At 40.4% G+C, this 15,742-nt stretch overlaps 1 protein-coding gene across 1 annotated transcript; it reads left to right on the top strand.

Annotated features, from left to right (window-relative positions):
* Nucleotides 1–2,234: 2,234 nt before the first annotated feature.
* Nucleotides 2,235–14,465, top strand: LOC126332062 (uncharacterized). Its single transcript, XM_049996544.1, has 3 exons — nucleotides 2,235–2,284; nucleotides 11,033–11,260; nucleotides 14,086–14,465. The coding sequence occupies exons 1-3, from the start codon at nucleotides 2,257–2,259 to the stop codon at nucleotides 14,145–14,147; spliced, it is 318 nt and encodes a 105-aa protein (XP_049852501.1). The 5' UTR covers nucleotides 2,235–2,256; the 3' UTR covers nucleotides 14,148–14,465.
* The last annotated feature ends 1,277 nt before the right edge of the window (nucleotides 14,466–15,742 follow it).

The following is a 15,742-nucleotide window of genomic DNA, read 5'->3' as shown; positions in this document are numbered from 1 at the left end:
GTGACTAAAAGAACATAAACTTACTAACCAGAAAAATCTCTCCAAAAGTCTTTCACAGACCAGTGATTAAAAGATAGTATATAAGTATTCGAAAGAAGCAGTAGGAACGTAAGTGGTAGCAGGATACGTGAAGGCATACGGTGATGTCGGAGTTTGTTGTTTGCAGGATCTGAACACTGTAAAGCGATGTTAATTGTTATTCATAGTTCTTCGCTGGTTATAGGAAGAGCGAAGGGATATTCGTCTTGTTGCAACACCTTTGCGGAAGTGCAGTGCAACTGAAATTGATCATGGTCTTAACTCTTTATGGTCCACAACGTCTCTGTACACGAGGTTCAAGTCTATGTTACTTATTGGAAAAACTTTTATTCACGTAAGCGGTTTCTGTTCCTCTAGAACCATCTTCAGATCTACAAATTACGGATAAAGGACGCAGCATGTTAAGGTTGCTGTGTGCGGACGGGTTACTCCTGTAACCGAAATTTGCATATCTTAAGCTGGTTCTAGGGGGCCAGAAACCAGCTACGTGAATTTTTGCAATCATGACCGATTATAAGTAACATTGTATAACCAGTGATTGCGGTATCCTACCAGATATTATGTCTGTTTTCGCAAAATGAGAGGTTCAAGGCATTTAAAAAGAAAATTATTTCACTCCATTCTTCTAAGGAGAATGTGACATAATTAACTTCCACGAGGAAGAATGTACTACATATATAACTGATATGCCATTTACACTAAAACCCAAAACAATCAAACACTTATTTATGTGTACCTCTGTGGAGCTGTTAGTGATATGTGAAGCATCGGGTCTTTCTCTGTAAGTCGTCCCATGTGTGACTTTCCCTTTACCAGAAGGTAGGGGACAAGGTTGTAATTCGAAGCAATTTACACATTTTCGCTTCTAGCCAGCTAGGTATTTGATCTTTAAAATATTTCCTTATTTCTTATCCACTTTTTATGTGCTCCAGTTTTTTCTGCATTAGAAAATTTACTCCGCCAAACTGAAAGTTTTCCCATTTTCCAAGTCACAACATTGTCTTGTGTTAAATTATTACTTATTAAGGCGCAGGACCAACGCAGTATCCCGAAACCGTCAGTGCTTTATATAGGATGTCTTTCCTAAGACTCGTTACGTGCCCTTTCTCTAGAGTTACACCAGATATTTGCCAATTACGTTTTGAATTGTGTAGCTAGACTCAATCGTAACAAATAATGATCGTCTAGTCTTTCATATGAGTGCTAGTGTCTACAGAACGCGTCGGTTTATTGCCCTTTACACGCAAAATGATTTTTTAAAGAGGGGAATTTTACGTGCCCATACGATATAGCGCTCCCAAATTTAATCCGCAGCAATATATACGTATTACTTTGCATAATAGTTTGTAACTAAATAATTAACCTCATATTTCAAATAGATTTAATGTATTATACAGGACTTAAAGGTGTAAATCTCGAAAAAGTCACAAATGCTGCAAAAAAAACACGTTCTCACGTCTAAGAATAATAAAAATTTAGAAGATAGTGGAAACTGCTTACATAGTCTTAGAGTACACTCTCTCGTAAGATTCTAAGATTGGTAACTAGACGGTAGTATGTAGGTACTGAAGTTCCTGTGCATACACTCCTCTAGGCACAAGAGTTTCCTCTTCAAAATGGAAAGCTCTATAAACTGCACGGTGAATGATATAAACGATCACTGACATCTGTTCATCTCCTTTCATCAATATTCGAGCCGTACTGCATTAAAAGATATGCTTTATTGAGAAAAAAAAAATTCTTTCCAGCTTGGGCCTAATGTTATTAAGTATTATCAGCAATTTCTAGAACCTCGCTTTAGTAGAAATTTTGTATTTTCATTGCGGATTTGACAAGTACTGCCTCTAAGACGTGTATGAAAATATCAACTCAATTGTGTTGCTGAGCCGTGGCAGTTAATTTCCCTCGCCTCTACTACAGTGACACACAAGGTAAAAAAGGAATGAAAGAAAAAAGCAAACTAAGTAACCCAGTATGGTAACCAGTTTTATTGAATGCTATAATTGTAATGCTTATAATACGTATGACACAGCGAACGATAACAGATCCTTTCAAGTACAAGGGAAGTCTATCTGCTTCTAGCTGCTGCAACCAGAGTTCACGGAAAGGAAAATCAGGAGGGAACTTAACGATAACATTCGATTATGCCATCGGGTGTCTAAACATATATAAAAGAAAATATAACGCAGAGAGCAGTAGTAGATTTTATCGAGTACTATGAAGGCTGCTTTGTTGCTTGTTTCTGGTAAGTATTGGCAGAATTTATTACCTGTCATTCATGGTAAACATTTTTCTCTTACCGCCATTTTACATAATTTCCCTTGTATTAATCCGTGTGAAAAGCTATATCCATGTATTGAAACAAAACAAAAAAAAATCCAGTCGGAGAAACTTTAAAATGCATATCTTATTTCGAATGGGCACTTGTTAATCTTCGCTATTGTGAAGCTTATCTCGTCTACTGTAAGCTGTTTCCTATATCGAATCATCAGCAAGCAACTATTAAACCACTTGGACCTTATTACATTCTTGTTGTATCATAACATAATACTCAAATACACTCTCCTATGTATAAAACTGTTGCAGAATAAATAGAAACAAAGCATGTATGCTTACTGATAGTATTCAGACAGTTACAACCCGATCGTTATTGCACGAGTATATGCTGTGCACAACAACATTGTAAATGCAAAAAAAGAAAATGAAAGAAAGGCTACGAGCGGCAGTCTTACTGAAGAAAGCCGTAATTATGTATCACAAAGTTATATATAATAATTTAGAAATCAGAATAAAATGTTTTCCATCTCCAAAACGATTAAAAGCTGCGTTTGGTAAATAGCTAATGACACTGAATTCACGCAAATACTTGACAACAAAGGTAATGCGGTAAATAAACAAAATGCGCTTAAGCGAACTTAAATGTAAAAAAAAACACACGTAAAATGAACAATAAACACGTTAATCTGTGATGAAATAATTTTAATAAAATTTTAAATTGTGAACTAGCAATACTTTATAGATACTGTATCGCGCCACGCAAATCACGATGAAGCAATGTCTTTGAAAATATCCTTAGTCGTGACCGGAAGTTATTAATACCTTATCAGGTACTATTCGAATAGTGCCGTAGAAACTTACTTCACCGCAACAACCTATCGCCAGTACTAATGTTATGTAGAGATATGTTATTTACAGGACACAACATAAAATCATAAAATTACTTAGGCTACAAGATAGCCAGTATACTTTTGTCACTCAAACATGTATTGCACTTATATAACTTGTCGTTTCAACTGATTGTCTGCGTTACCATAGCAATGCTGCACCATATGAAGAACCATAGTTACTACAGCTTTCTATTACAATAACTACTTGATTGAAAATGAGTTGTCAATTTAACGGCTCCTTATTCTTTATCTACACTCCTGGAAATTGAAATAAGAACACCGTGATTTCATTGTCCCAGGAAGGGGAAACTTTATTGACACATTCCTGGGGTCAGATACATCACATGATCACACTGACAGAACCACAGGCACATAGACACAGGCAACAGAGCATGCACAATGTCGGCACTAGTACAGTGTATATCCACCTTTCGCAGCAATGCAGGCTGCTATTCTCCCATGGAGACGATCGTAGAGATGCTGGATGTAATCCTGTGGAACGGCTTGCCATGCCATTTACACCTGGCGCCTCAGTTGGACCAGCGTTCGTGCTGGACGTGCAGACCGCGTGAGACGACGCTTCATCCAGTCCCAAACATGCTCAATGTGGGACAGATCCGGAGATCTTGCTGGCCAGGGTAGTTGACTTACACCTTCTAGAGCACGTTGGGTGGCACGGGATACATGCGGACGTGCATTGTCCTGTTGGAACAGCAAGTTCCCTTGCCGGTCTAGGAATGGTAGAACGATGGGTTCGATGACGGTTTGGATGTACCGTGCACTATTCAGTGTCCCCTCGACGATCACCAGAGGTGTATGGCCAGTGTAGGAGATCGCTCCCCACACCATAATGCCGGGTGTTGGCCCTGTGTGCCTCGGTCGTATGCAGTCCTGATTGTGGGGCTCACCTGCTCGACGCCAAACACGAATACGACCATCATTGGCACCAAGGCAGAAGCGACTCTCATCGCTGAAGACGACACGTCTCCATTCGTCCCTCCATTCATGCCTGTCGCGACACCACTGGAGGTGGGCTGCACGATGTTGGGGCGTGAGCGGAAGACAGCCTAACGGTGTGCGGGACCGTAGCCCAGCTTCATGGAGACAGTTGCGAATGGTCCTCGCCGATACCCCAGGAGCAACAGTATCCCTAATTTGCTGGGAAGTGGCGGTGCGGTGCCCTACGGCACTGCGTAGGATCCTACGGTCTTGGCGTGCATCCGTGCGTCGCTGCGGTCCGGTCCCAGGTCGACGGGCACGTGCACCTTCCGCCGACCACTGCCGACAACATCGATGTACTGTGGAGACCTCACGCCCCACGTGTGGAGCAATTCGGCGGTACGTCCACCCGGCCTCCCGCATGCCCACTATACGCCCTCGCTCAAAGTCCGTCAACTGCACATATGGTTCACGTCCACGCTGTCGCGGCATGCTACCAGTGTTAAAGACTACGATGGAGCTCCGTGCGCCACGGCAAACTGGCTGACACTGACGGGGGCGGTGCACAAATGCTGCGCAGCTAGTGCCTTTCGACGGCCAACACCGCGGTTCCTGGTGTGTCCGCTGTGCCGTGCGTGTGATCATTGCTTGTACAGCCCTCTCGCAGTGTCCGGAGCAAGTATGGTGGGTCTGACACACCGGTGTCAATGTGTTCTTTTTTCCTTTTCCAGGAGTGTATATTTTTCCCTTATAACTTTCTCGGAAGTTATGATGAGAGGATAGGACTACGTTCATGGTTTGACCAGACCAATCTAATGTTCCAAGAAAGCTGGTGGTCCTGGTGGCCCAGCGGTTTTAGGCACTTCAATCTGGAACCGCGCGACCGCTACGGTCGCAGGTTCGAATCCTGCCTCGGGCATGGATGTGTGTGATGTCTTTAGGTTGGTTAGGTTTAACTAGTTCTAAGTTCTAGGGGACTGATGAGCTCAGATGTTGAGTCCCATAGTGCTCAGAGCCATTTTTTGAACCAAGAAATGTACTACGATACTGGCATGCTTATAACACAACTATAAAACTACTGGATGGATCTTACTTTGCGATGGGTTGATAGCGGTACGTTGTAATGATATTTATGAAATTCAATATAGACAGTAGATTACCAATCAACTTCAATAAAATTGAGCCTCAATGCTTTTATCATTAACTCTGAAAACCTTCTTGCGACCATGTAGTGGGCACATACCCGTTCTCCCTCACTTATATCTTACCTTCCCCCTTATTATAACTCCATTTCCAGCACAATTTGTCATTTCTGCCCCAAGACACATGTCTTTACCACAACGCAGATTCTCCGCATCTCATCCCTCCGCCTGTTCTTACGCCAACGATATTATCGTTATATGAAATGTATGAGATGTTTCATACAAATATAACGCATCCCTGACATTCCCAGAGTATTTACTACAACGACTTGACGTTATTATTTGTTTTTTACTCTTCCAGCGTATATTACAGTCTCAAGAAATATTATTTATGATTAAATTCACAAGTACATACATTTCCAACAATGGTTTTAAATTTATGAAACCAAATAGTTAGAAAATATGTGCTGCACGGTTTCGTGGTTTTACAAGCTATTACGTAAGATCTGCACATGTGAGCCATCTCTAAATGAGGTGATGAAAATGGAATTTGGTATTTTCTTTGTGAAGCAGCAGGCAATAATGTTCTGGCAATTTTAGACAAGAAACGACAACGGAAATGTTTTTCATAGGCTGTTCAAAATATATACTGGTTTTGTTAGAATTAACGTATCTGCTGCACTTGCAATGAACTGTGAATACGGTTTACAGTATCACCAAGGACCCGTATCTCTAAAAGTATAGATCTTAGGCTTCATGTCTTCGGGACATTTTGCTTATGTTTTCATCGAAACTACCACCTCCCAGACTATGGGATACTTCTTTTACACTGTGTAAATTGTGAACAATTATAGCCATATCGCAGCTCGCTGTGGTACCTTTGAAATTATCTTTCCGACTGTTAGTTTTGTCTCATTAAGAAAGTTGTGTTGAACTGTTTCTGCAGTGAGTTACCGAATAACATCATAAATCAGGTCCGATATCCGGTATTCTCGTACGTTGTCCAATAAATGACATTTCGGAACTGTATCGAACATTCTTCGGAATAATTCAAGGAACGAGTCTTCGATGTGGGCAACATTGCCAATACTGTGATTCCTATTTGATGAGTATCACAAGTTTTGTATTTGGTGAATCAGTTTGGTTTCTTATGGAAGAGACTTCCGTCCTCCAAAACCGTCATTATCCGTGGTATAAAGGGGGTTCATTTATTCTGCCACGACAACGAGTTAGGCATACAACCATGTGTGCTTTTTCGAGTCGCTTGAAATGCTTTGTCGCTTTTTCGACCTACGATTAAGTTCTACTGGAAAGGGAGAAAGCTGTGTATAGGACTTTAACGACATCTTCTCAGATTCATATACCTTTCCACTACTGAGCGGTTTTATTTTCTATTGCTCGATCAGTTATGTCAATGTCGAATAGCTGGATGTTTTGAGACAACTCATCGAAACCTCCTTCTGCGTTGAAACAGTTTCGGAAAAGCGAAATCAGTACTTCGACCTTCTCTCCTTTGTTTGTCGTGAGGGTTCCAGAACGGTCAAAGAGTGACTTAACAACTGAAGTGAATGTATATACTTTATCAGTACAAGAATTTTGGTCAGATCGGCTAGTGACTGTTTAATTTTAATCTCATGGCTGCTTCCAGGTTTTGCTTTTAACAAGGCTCGAATCGTGACGGGTCTTTGCATTTCACTGAAACCTTTCTTCTCACATATGGGTCTAAGACGCAGTTTGCAAATACTCGTAGAGATAACTATTTTGTGTTTCACACCCTCGTTACTAAAGGAGCTGGATATTCGATCTTGACAGTTGAAATAACTGCAATTAAATTCCTGATATTTCTTCTGAGGGGGAATTCTTTCCTATATCCAGTAACATTCGATTGACACCAATAGACTTTGAATTAGTAACAGCCCTATGATCACTGAGCTTCTCTTTCATAATAACTGATACGCCAACTCTGAGTCTGTTACATGTAAGATATTTCCCTATTAGTGGCTTCTGTAACTAAAATGCTGGAGATACTTGTCAGATATGAAATGAAATGAGCGTATGGCATTTCTCAGAAAAATTGGCCAGAACAGTCTCACACAAAACTTGTCTGTTGCACCAGTTTTAATCGATTGGCTCTACCATTTAATAGATATATGTATTTTGAGAGTTAGTGACTGGTTTTGCTATACTTTTACACTTGGGAAGTAAAGGACCATGACGCTAAGTTGTAATAGATCACGGAATACGCACGGAACACCTCTTGTGGGAATGGTGAAAAGAGTACTCTAGCTTCATTTATGCAACAAAAAAGTTACTGCACCAGTTTCGTTTCGCTGCCTTAGGAAAAAAGTTGTCGCAATTTTATTTCACGCTAGGATGTTGTTGGACGCAACATAAGTTTTAGATCATTTGCCTGGGTGTGTGTAATTCAACGATTTTTCACATGCGGTCGTCTGTTTATGTCCTCACTGCAATTAAAAAATTAGAAAATGTAAATCTTCGAATATAATATCAGGTTTTCTAGGATAATATTTTTTCACTATCTTTTTGCGCATGTCATATCGCTTTCAAAATACAGAGATAAAGTCGAGCGTAACGCTGCATTCTCAGTGTTTGTTTGTGTACATTGTACTGTAACGTAAAATGTCACGTTCTTGATTGGCTCTATGAAATGTTTTGGTGTGCTGACTGAAACATTTTCTCATGCCTTACATTTCAAAAGTTTCTTTAAAAGCTATAAGAGGGACTTACAAACGTAAGATGTACTACAATAATGAACAGCAATTAAAAATGCGCTACAGGTCACTAACTAAACAATCTACTATCAAAGGGATTAAAGAAAGGTAAAGATATCTACGATCAGGCACATAAAAACAACGTTAAACAAGAGGTAGCATAAAAAACCTGGGGAGAATGATGTAAGAATTAGGAAGCCAAATACAGGACGCATAACAGACGCTATGGAAGAAAGCGAGTGCATTGAAAAAACTCTTATACTCTTTAGAGAAATCTACGTACTGAATCTGACAACAGGTATCCAACAAAACAGTGGCATAATAAAATCAGACTGCAGTTACTTGAAACACATTTCTTAATCACAGAGTATATAGAGAAGTACAACAGCCCTACGGTTACCATATTAAGATCTGATTCCAAAGAACTCAAGGAAACAGGTGCAGTAATATTAGTAGCAAACTACGGATCCATCAGTAAGAGGATGCATTGTCTTCTTGGTAGATGCCATCGTGCCGAAGAATATTTAACTGTATGCATGGGTAGTGGAGTGCAAATTGAAGCCTTCGTCGCCGTTGAACACCAGTCGACGTGAGAGCACGAATATGGCACCTGCTCTGGACGCCGGTAAACAACGACTTTCACGGGATGATCGTTGACCAGATACTGATGCTAGTCCCTTGATTCTTCTCGGGCGTCTTTCCCTCAACTGTTGCATGCCTGTTCATCCGTACACGCCTCCGTAGCTGTCTTTCACTCCTATCATCTATGGTCCGTGCTGCCCCACTGGTCATGGTGTCGGTTATGGAGAGTGCAGTTTTGCCATGCACAGTACACTTCAAGCAGGGCGACACACGAGCCGTTTACAAACTGAGGCGTGCATCCACCCTTGGCCCGAAAGGCAATAATCGTACCCTTTTGGACGTCACATGAATAGCTTCGTTTCCGCATTATCACTACATCTGAACTGTCCCCCGCGACTCCGTGACGCGCTGTATGTAGCCTCCACTGCTAATGTCATTGAGTTGCAACCTCGCGTTGATCCCGAACAAAGGCGGTGGTCACATTACTGTGACGGAACCGTGTATGTACTAGTATCTTGGACTTAACGTAGATAGGGAAAGAACTCTGATGCCTTCCATCGTACAACATGCGGAACATCACCACAAGTTAAGTGAGACGTTCTTTGCAAGGCTATCACTATTTTCTCCCTAAATTTTAGTTTGAATGTAACAGAAAAACAAACAAATACTAAAGGTACCTATTAATCTCCTCAAACACAAGAGTTTCAGAGGACGTAACGGTACCAGTATTTTAGTGGGTTACGTTCTTTATGTTGATGAGGAATGAAAGACTGTTAGAGAGTCATCCACTTGGAGGTATTTGTGCTTTTCAGTGAAACACCAGCTACATAATCGTAAAGAGGAGGGCTTACAGCTTCATCAAAACTTTTCATTATTTATTACAAAGGGTAGAGCGAGCTGATCGATGTCAGATCCAATGAAGAGCCCAACTTTTTCAGCCAAATATATGGCTAGCTTATAGTGGGGCAGAGCCTTACTAAAAAGGAAAACCTTCCCAAACATAAGAGAGGAAAGTACTAATGTTGTCAATTTAATTGTGAGATAATAACAATCCAACAAGAACTTTAAAGACCACTGTATTTTTATATTGGAGCACGAAATTAATAACGAGAACTTGTCCAACATGAGCATAGCGTGTACGTCGCTGTTGATTCTTTCTTTTTTATTTTCTGGGACGAACGGACTGTTCAAGTAATGACCCATTTTTCTGTCATATACATCGTAGCCATTTACCGTGTGCGATGTTATGCGGACATATTGTATTCTAATACCAATCTTATGGGGAGCGATTTCCAGTTACAACAATTAGCTTATAGCCAAGAGAGCATTTAGCGCAATTCAATGAAAGTATGTAATTTTAGTAAGGTACACTCAGTACAGGGGATAAATTACTCGGGGCAATCGTACTACTGCACTTATGCCGTTGTCGCTCCTAGCTGTAGTGGCAAGCGTATTCTACTTTCAGCGAATAGATTTCAACTGCCAGATTCTCCTTGGCCATGTGTCTCTTGTGCTAAATGCAACAACCGTTTGATAGTTCAAGTTACTAACTACTAGAGTGACGTACATGCTGCGATGTATTGGTACTACTCTTATGTAATTAAAATAATCCATGATACGAAATTAGGCACTTACCTCATATGAGTTCTCTGTGGAACATTGGGTTGATATTGTAGGTTCGAGCCGTACATGCCTGCTTTCTTTACCCATAGCTAAACTAGTCGAAAAATGTTTGCCCAAATTTTAGCGAAGCATCACAAAGTAACGCGAATGTAAGCAAATACAGGATGCATTAAAATAAATTGTTAAAAATGGTAAAATACATAAGTCTCCTGAAGAACTGTTTTGCAAACGTCAAAATGCTACTATTACAATGACTGATAATTTTTTCGGTCAGTGAAATAACTCACATGGTGATCCTACGATTATTCCCAAGTTCGTAAATAATTATAGTTCAGTATGGAGTTCAACATATCAGAACTCACGTAATCATGAGAAGTTATGATAATTTAATGATAATTAGTAACTCTTACGGCTTAGTGGTGACATTTCCGTCCTATCTCTTGTATTTGCAAACAAGTGTGCATGCTCTCGTGTTGCGATACGCTACATATTCATATATTCTACATAAATGTCACACATATCCGGTATTCTCTTACTGTAGCTTCCCTGAATGTAGTCACATGTTCTTCAAGTATGTCGGAGAGACTGTCAGTCTCAGAATCACACTAGCGGACAACATGAGTATCATTACCATACGGTGAAGATATGTTAGCAAGTTCGTAGTAAGAGTCAGTAGGGTTGCACTATACCTCAGTATTGTCACGATAGCAGATGGTGCATATATAGCATACAGTAGTAAGTTCTAGAGTTGCATTAGCAGTCATTAGAGGAAATAGCGATGTGTAATTACGTTCTTCGATTTTTACAGCACTGGCAGTAGTGGCGGAGGTCCTCGGACAACCAGAAGAGTCCACCACTGCCACCATCGGAAATGAGGAACTAAGCGCTGGCAATATCACGGCTGAGAGTAGATTTCTGGGGAGGTCGTCCTACACGGAAGATGACGATGATACCATTTGTGTCGCTGCAGACAACAAGTTCTACTTGTATGCTAATTCGTTGAAGCTGTATTCTTGCTACAACCAACTACCGAAGGGTAACTTCCTTTAAACAAAAATCTTTTCTGTCCAAAATTGACCAGATAAAACCAGTTTGTTAAGTATAAATAATGGCGAAGGGTTCCACAGTGAACGTGAAAATATGAGTGAAATCAAATCATCACGGAACAGTGGCTACCCTTGCCTCACTGAAATTACGAAGTTGCAACTCTTCATGATACTCCACCATACCATTCACAGCAATTTGCTGCTGATATTGAGTCCATCTTTTACAGTAATTTTGTTTCCCCTCAAAACTGCTGCATGTTTTTAACTTCTGCACACCGCTGAATTCTTTTACGAGAATTACGTCGTGTAACGCGACATCAAGTTCGCAATGGGCTATAGTTTCAATATTTTACGGAAAGAAATTTTAACAGGGGAAGGAATTTGCCACGAGTGGCGCGGTTCATAGCGTGTAGTTAATTTTCATAGTGAATGTGTCTTCAGCGATTTACACACACCTATACTTAGTTTAACACCGTAACGCGATAGCCAACGTACACTTTTCGACACACCCTGTAGAAGGCCGACAACTGGATTAGTGTATATAAGCAATAGCCCTCACAAGCTTGGGGACAAGTAGAAATAGGCTTGCAAGTTTAGAAAAGTTTAAAATTTAGCGTCACGTTAACATAGAGAAGAAGAATTTGGTGAATTGGGCAATGATAAGTGAACGTATTGGACTACATCTTATCGGAAACACCATGTTGGCATCAAATTAGGGCACAAACTCATTCACTGTCTTAGTGACACATCTACAATGTAGGAGTTGGTGAAGACTGTCACAAGAACCTGGTAAAAGCACGTTACTTAGGCCAGACCAAAATATCGAGAAAAAAGGAGAAGTGGCGTTGTCGAAGTACTAGTTAAGAATTCCACTGATTTAGAAATTGTGCCTGCATGACTGTTGGTTAACAGGAGAGTACATGAAAGTTAAATAATCAGTGTGTAGATGGAAATGTCGAGAAAACAAGCGGTAAAATCTACAAGTATAATAAGTTTGTTACTACGCAACCACGACATTATTTAGCTTGGCTTTTCGTGGCCACTGTTGTAAGCATGTTGAGGCATTGCAGTCATCAAAAACAGTGGTTAAGGAAAACGCATCTTCTATAGAAGATTTCAGGAGAGCTGTGCTTATACTGTGAAATTGTTCATCGTGTAATAGCAAAATATCACGATTAAAACTCACGATGAGCCGGCTGAAATGCCCCAGTCCCGGATGAAATAGTATTGTGGAGATTAATAAACAGAAGGTTGCCTCGCACCTCGCACAAAAGCGGAAGTCCATAACTTAACAAGGATCGTGCAGAGTAACATGGGCGTAATTCCAAGGGAATAATTCTTCAAACTCTAACAAAATGTGAATCTTCTACAGTTGGAGGAAAAAAACGGTCACACCACTACAAACTTGTGGTCTCTGTCTCTCAAAACAATTAACATTTTGGTCATCTTGCGCTCTCCACACTCGACATTCTGAGTAATGGATGAGGGTACCGGATTAATTCATTGTTTCTGCAGGGTGATTGCGTCGTTTAGCATCCGCAGTTCTGACTTCGACGATAGCTTCTGACAACACAGCTCAATTGTAAAGTCTTCGTGACTGCGTTTATCTGTTGCCTATTACAGTATAATAATTGAGCTTATGTCAGCGATTAGTTTCTTTCTATGTCCTTTTAAGTTCGTGTCTATTACAGCATCACGAAGGCTAAGTCCCATCACAAAGCAGCAATCAACTATCCCGTTATCTGTCTACACGGTAAAGATAATTTTACTTCAGTCCAACTTCTGACTAATAATTCCAACGGTAAGACTTTTAAACTTCAGATCGGCTTTAAAACAACGTAGAAGCGCTTAACATCTGTACTACTATTGCAAGAGTACAAGAGAGAAATGAAGTTAACATCTCCACTGCCGAGTTACATTGTGGTCACAGCAAACTTACAGCTCGATCGAGCTACACCCCTCTTCTAGGAAAAATATTATCTTTGGTTAGTTTATGGTGTGGGATTTAACCTTCGTAAATAATAATTTCTTGAATTCTTTCTATTTCGTATCATATGGTATTCTTTCATTCAGTCCTTTCTTTATGATAAGCATTGGTATTTACATAACATTCTAGGTAATTAAACTGCCAAGAGAGTAAATTTTGTTATCAGTAGCTGTCATCACTGTCAAGGTGACTGATTTTTATTTTTCTTCTTGCAACAATAGGGTGTTCTCTATGGGTTGGATGAAGGTTCGGTCGGCGGAATACCGTCCGTGACCTGTACATGAAGAACAGAGTAAACGCATTTCATCCAGTCACGTTGCATCGTTCTACTGTTAAGATGGTCTCACGTAAGACAAAGTTTTACGGTTACTGGGGACCGGCAGTGTTGACCATTCCCAAATCACAAACTCAGGGATCGCCAGATAGTTCCCAGCAAACGAAACCGACGTCCCTCAGGTTATCGTCATCACACGATATATGTGTTGCCCCGCAGGCCATGAGCATTACCCTCCAAGAGGAACGTGGTTCTAGTAACATTCTTAAACTTCCGAAATACGCGAAAAGTCAGGTTTACTCGCGTCGTCAATCTTCCAACTGTCTGCTAGAGTACCAGTAAGGATAGGAACCCTGTAACGTAGCACAATGTGGGACCCTACATTATCTCTGATACACGACCATAACGTAATCTTGTCACAATGCTGACAGTGAAATTCGTGCTATGTAAAAAAAGGTGAAGACTTACCGTTGTCTTATAACTAGTAAAATTAAAATGCTGTGTTATTTTTGTACTTCCTATCTTTACTAGAGGATATTTTCTCTTCGTTGCAGTTTACGTGGTCAAACCAAAGAGTCAGTGCAAGCCATACTTGTCCGATTGTCCCACGAACTAGGAGTATTGCAAATCAGTCGGCTCTGATTGAATCGTCTGCGAGGGAGTGGAGAGTAAAGAGCTGGACTGCTGACTGAAGACATCTGCTGTTTCCAGAGGAGCCAAGAAAGTGGAAGAGTGCCAGAACTTGACTCTTATACTTAAAAATAACCGGTCGAATCTACACATCCTGTTCTGTGTCAGTTTCTGATTACTTCACGACATGCAGTAAATATCATTACTGTAAAGATTAGTATTATAAACATTGCATTTGTATTCTTCTTATGTTTCTGTTGTTTCTATAACAGTTGTATGCCGACGCAATAAAAGTGTTGTTTCATGACGTAAACTGTTATATTAAACGGAGAAGATATCTCTCTACCTACAGGTTCACGTAAATACTGAAAAACAACGGCTTGTTATTAATAACATCAAATGCATTTCATCCGTTATCCACGCTGACCTCCTATGTTCCCAATATCCAATTCCAACCTTAACACACTGACTGCCACGAGGACACCAGCGGCCACAGCAAAGACTTGCGATTGACGCCTCGGCTGGGCCTTACCTGGCCTGGGAAATACGTGAAACCTTTGTAATCCTGAGGAAATGGCGTCATGTCTCATGGTTCTATATAAAAAATTATTGCAAGCTATTTGAAATATCACGCCAAGATGCGGATTCGCAATATCGAAGTAAAAAAAAAAAAAACTTATAAATCTTTTTAAATAAAATAAACTTTATCAACATTGTACACCCTTGTTCTTCGTGTCACTATGTTTATTCAAAGAAGAGAACAATTCCTTGATACCATCACTGCAGAATGTTTGACTTAGTTGACGGGGCCACAACAGTACTTCTAGTTGCACCGCTCCATCACTATCAAAGTGAAACCCTCTAAAAGTTTTCTTCTAGTTTTGGAACTAGATGACGGGAGGATGGGGCCAAGTCGGGGTGTGTGGACGATGCTCAGTGGCCTCGTGTGCATGGTGTCTGGTTGTTACAAATATCGCTGCGCTTATGCATGCACTATCGTTGTCATGATGAAGAAAAGGTAGCTCCATCTCTGTAAGAACTCTTCGATTCGTCTTTTCAGTTTCTTGAAGGAATACAACAAGCAGTATCTCGAGCTCTGTCACGGTTAGGTTACACACCGCCATGTCACACGCTACAGTACGTAGCCCTCGATCGGCAAAAGGTTGCAACTGCGTTATGGAATCCTGAAAGTCGACCGAGAAATATGCACGACGCGTAACAGGGTAACCTGCATTGTTAACACAATAAAAAAACTCGGAGGCACACATACCGCCTTTTCAATACTTTCTTTCATTTTTTCTTGGGTAACATCAGATATCCAAGAAAAACAGCATGATGCAAAACGAAGTGTTATATCAATTAACAGAAAGATAAATCGAGACAGGTAAGAAAATCGTTTTCAGTTAGATTGAAGAAACCATACATTGATTACAATTTATTTTGTTCAGTACTAAAATTAAATGTAAATTCCAAGTGTCCACAAAACACTTAATTTACTTGATAGGAGTAGCCAATAAGAAAAAATTACGCACGTCCCTTTCGGCATTTCATTTCTCATCCCATTCAAGGCAAAAGTGGGTC

Source organism: Schistocerca gregaria, chromosome 2 (assembly GCF_023897955.1).
Source record: "Schistocerca gregaria isolate iqSchGreg1 chromosome 2, iqSchGreg1.2, whole genome shotgun sequence".
In the NCBI taxonomy this organism is placed as follows: Eukaryota; Metazoa; Arthropoda; class Insecta; order Orthoptera; family Acrididae; genus Schistocerca; species Schistocerca gregaria.
The sequence above is the reverse complement of the archived record's forward strand: the minus strand, read 5'-3'. Positions and strand labels throughout refer to the sequence as shown.

What these genes read in the sequence shown, in the direction of transcription:
- LOC126332062 (XM_049996544.1), top strand. Translation starts at nt 2,257, where the DNA reads ATGAAGGCTGCTTTGTTGCTTGTTTCTG. An exon ending in TGCTTTGTTGCTTGTTTCTG is followed by an intron (nt 2,285 to 11,032) that starts GTAAGTATTGGC and finishes CGATTTTTACAG; the next exon opens with CACTGGCAGTAGTGGCGGAG. An exon ending in CTACAACCAACTACCGAAGG is followed by an intron (nt 11,261 to 14,085) that starts GTAACTTCCTTT and finishes TCTTCGTTGCAG; the next exon opens with TTTACGTGGTCAAACCAAAG.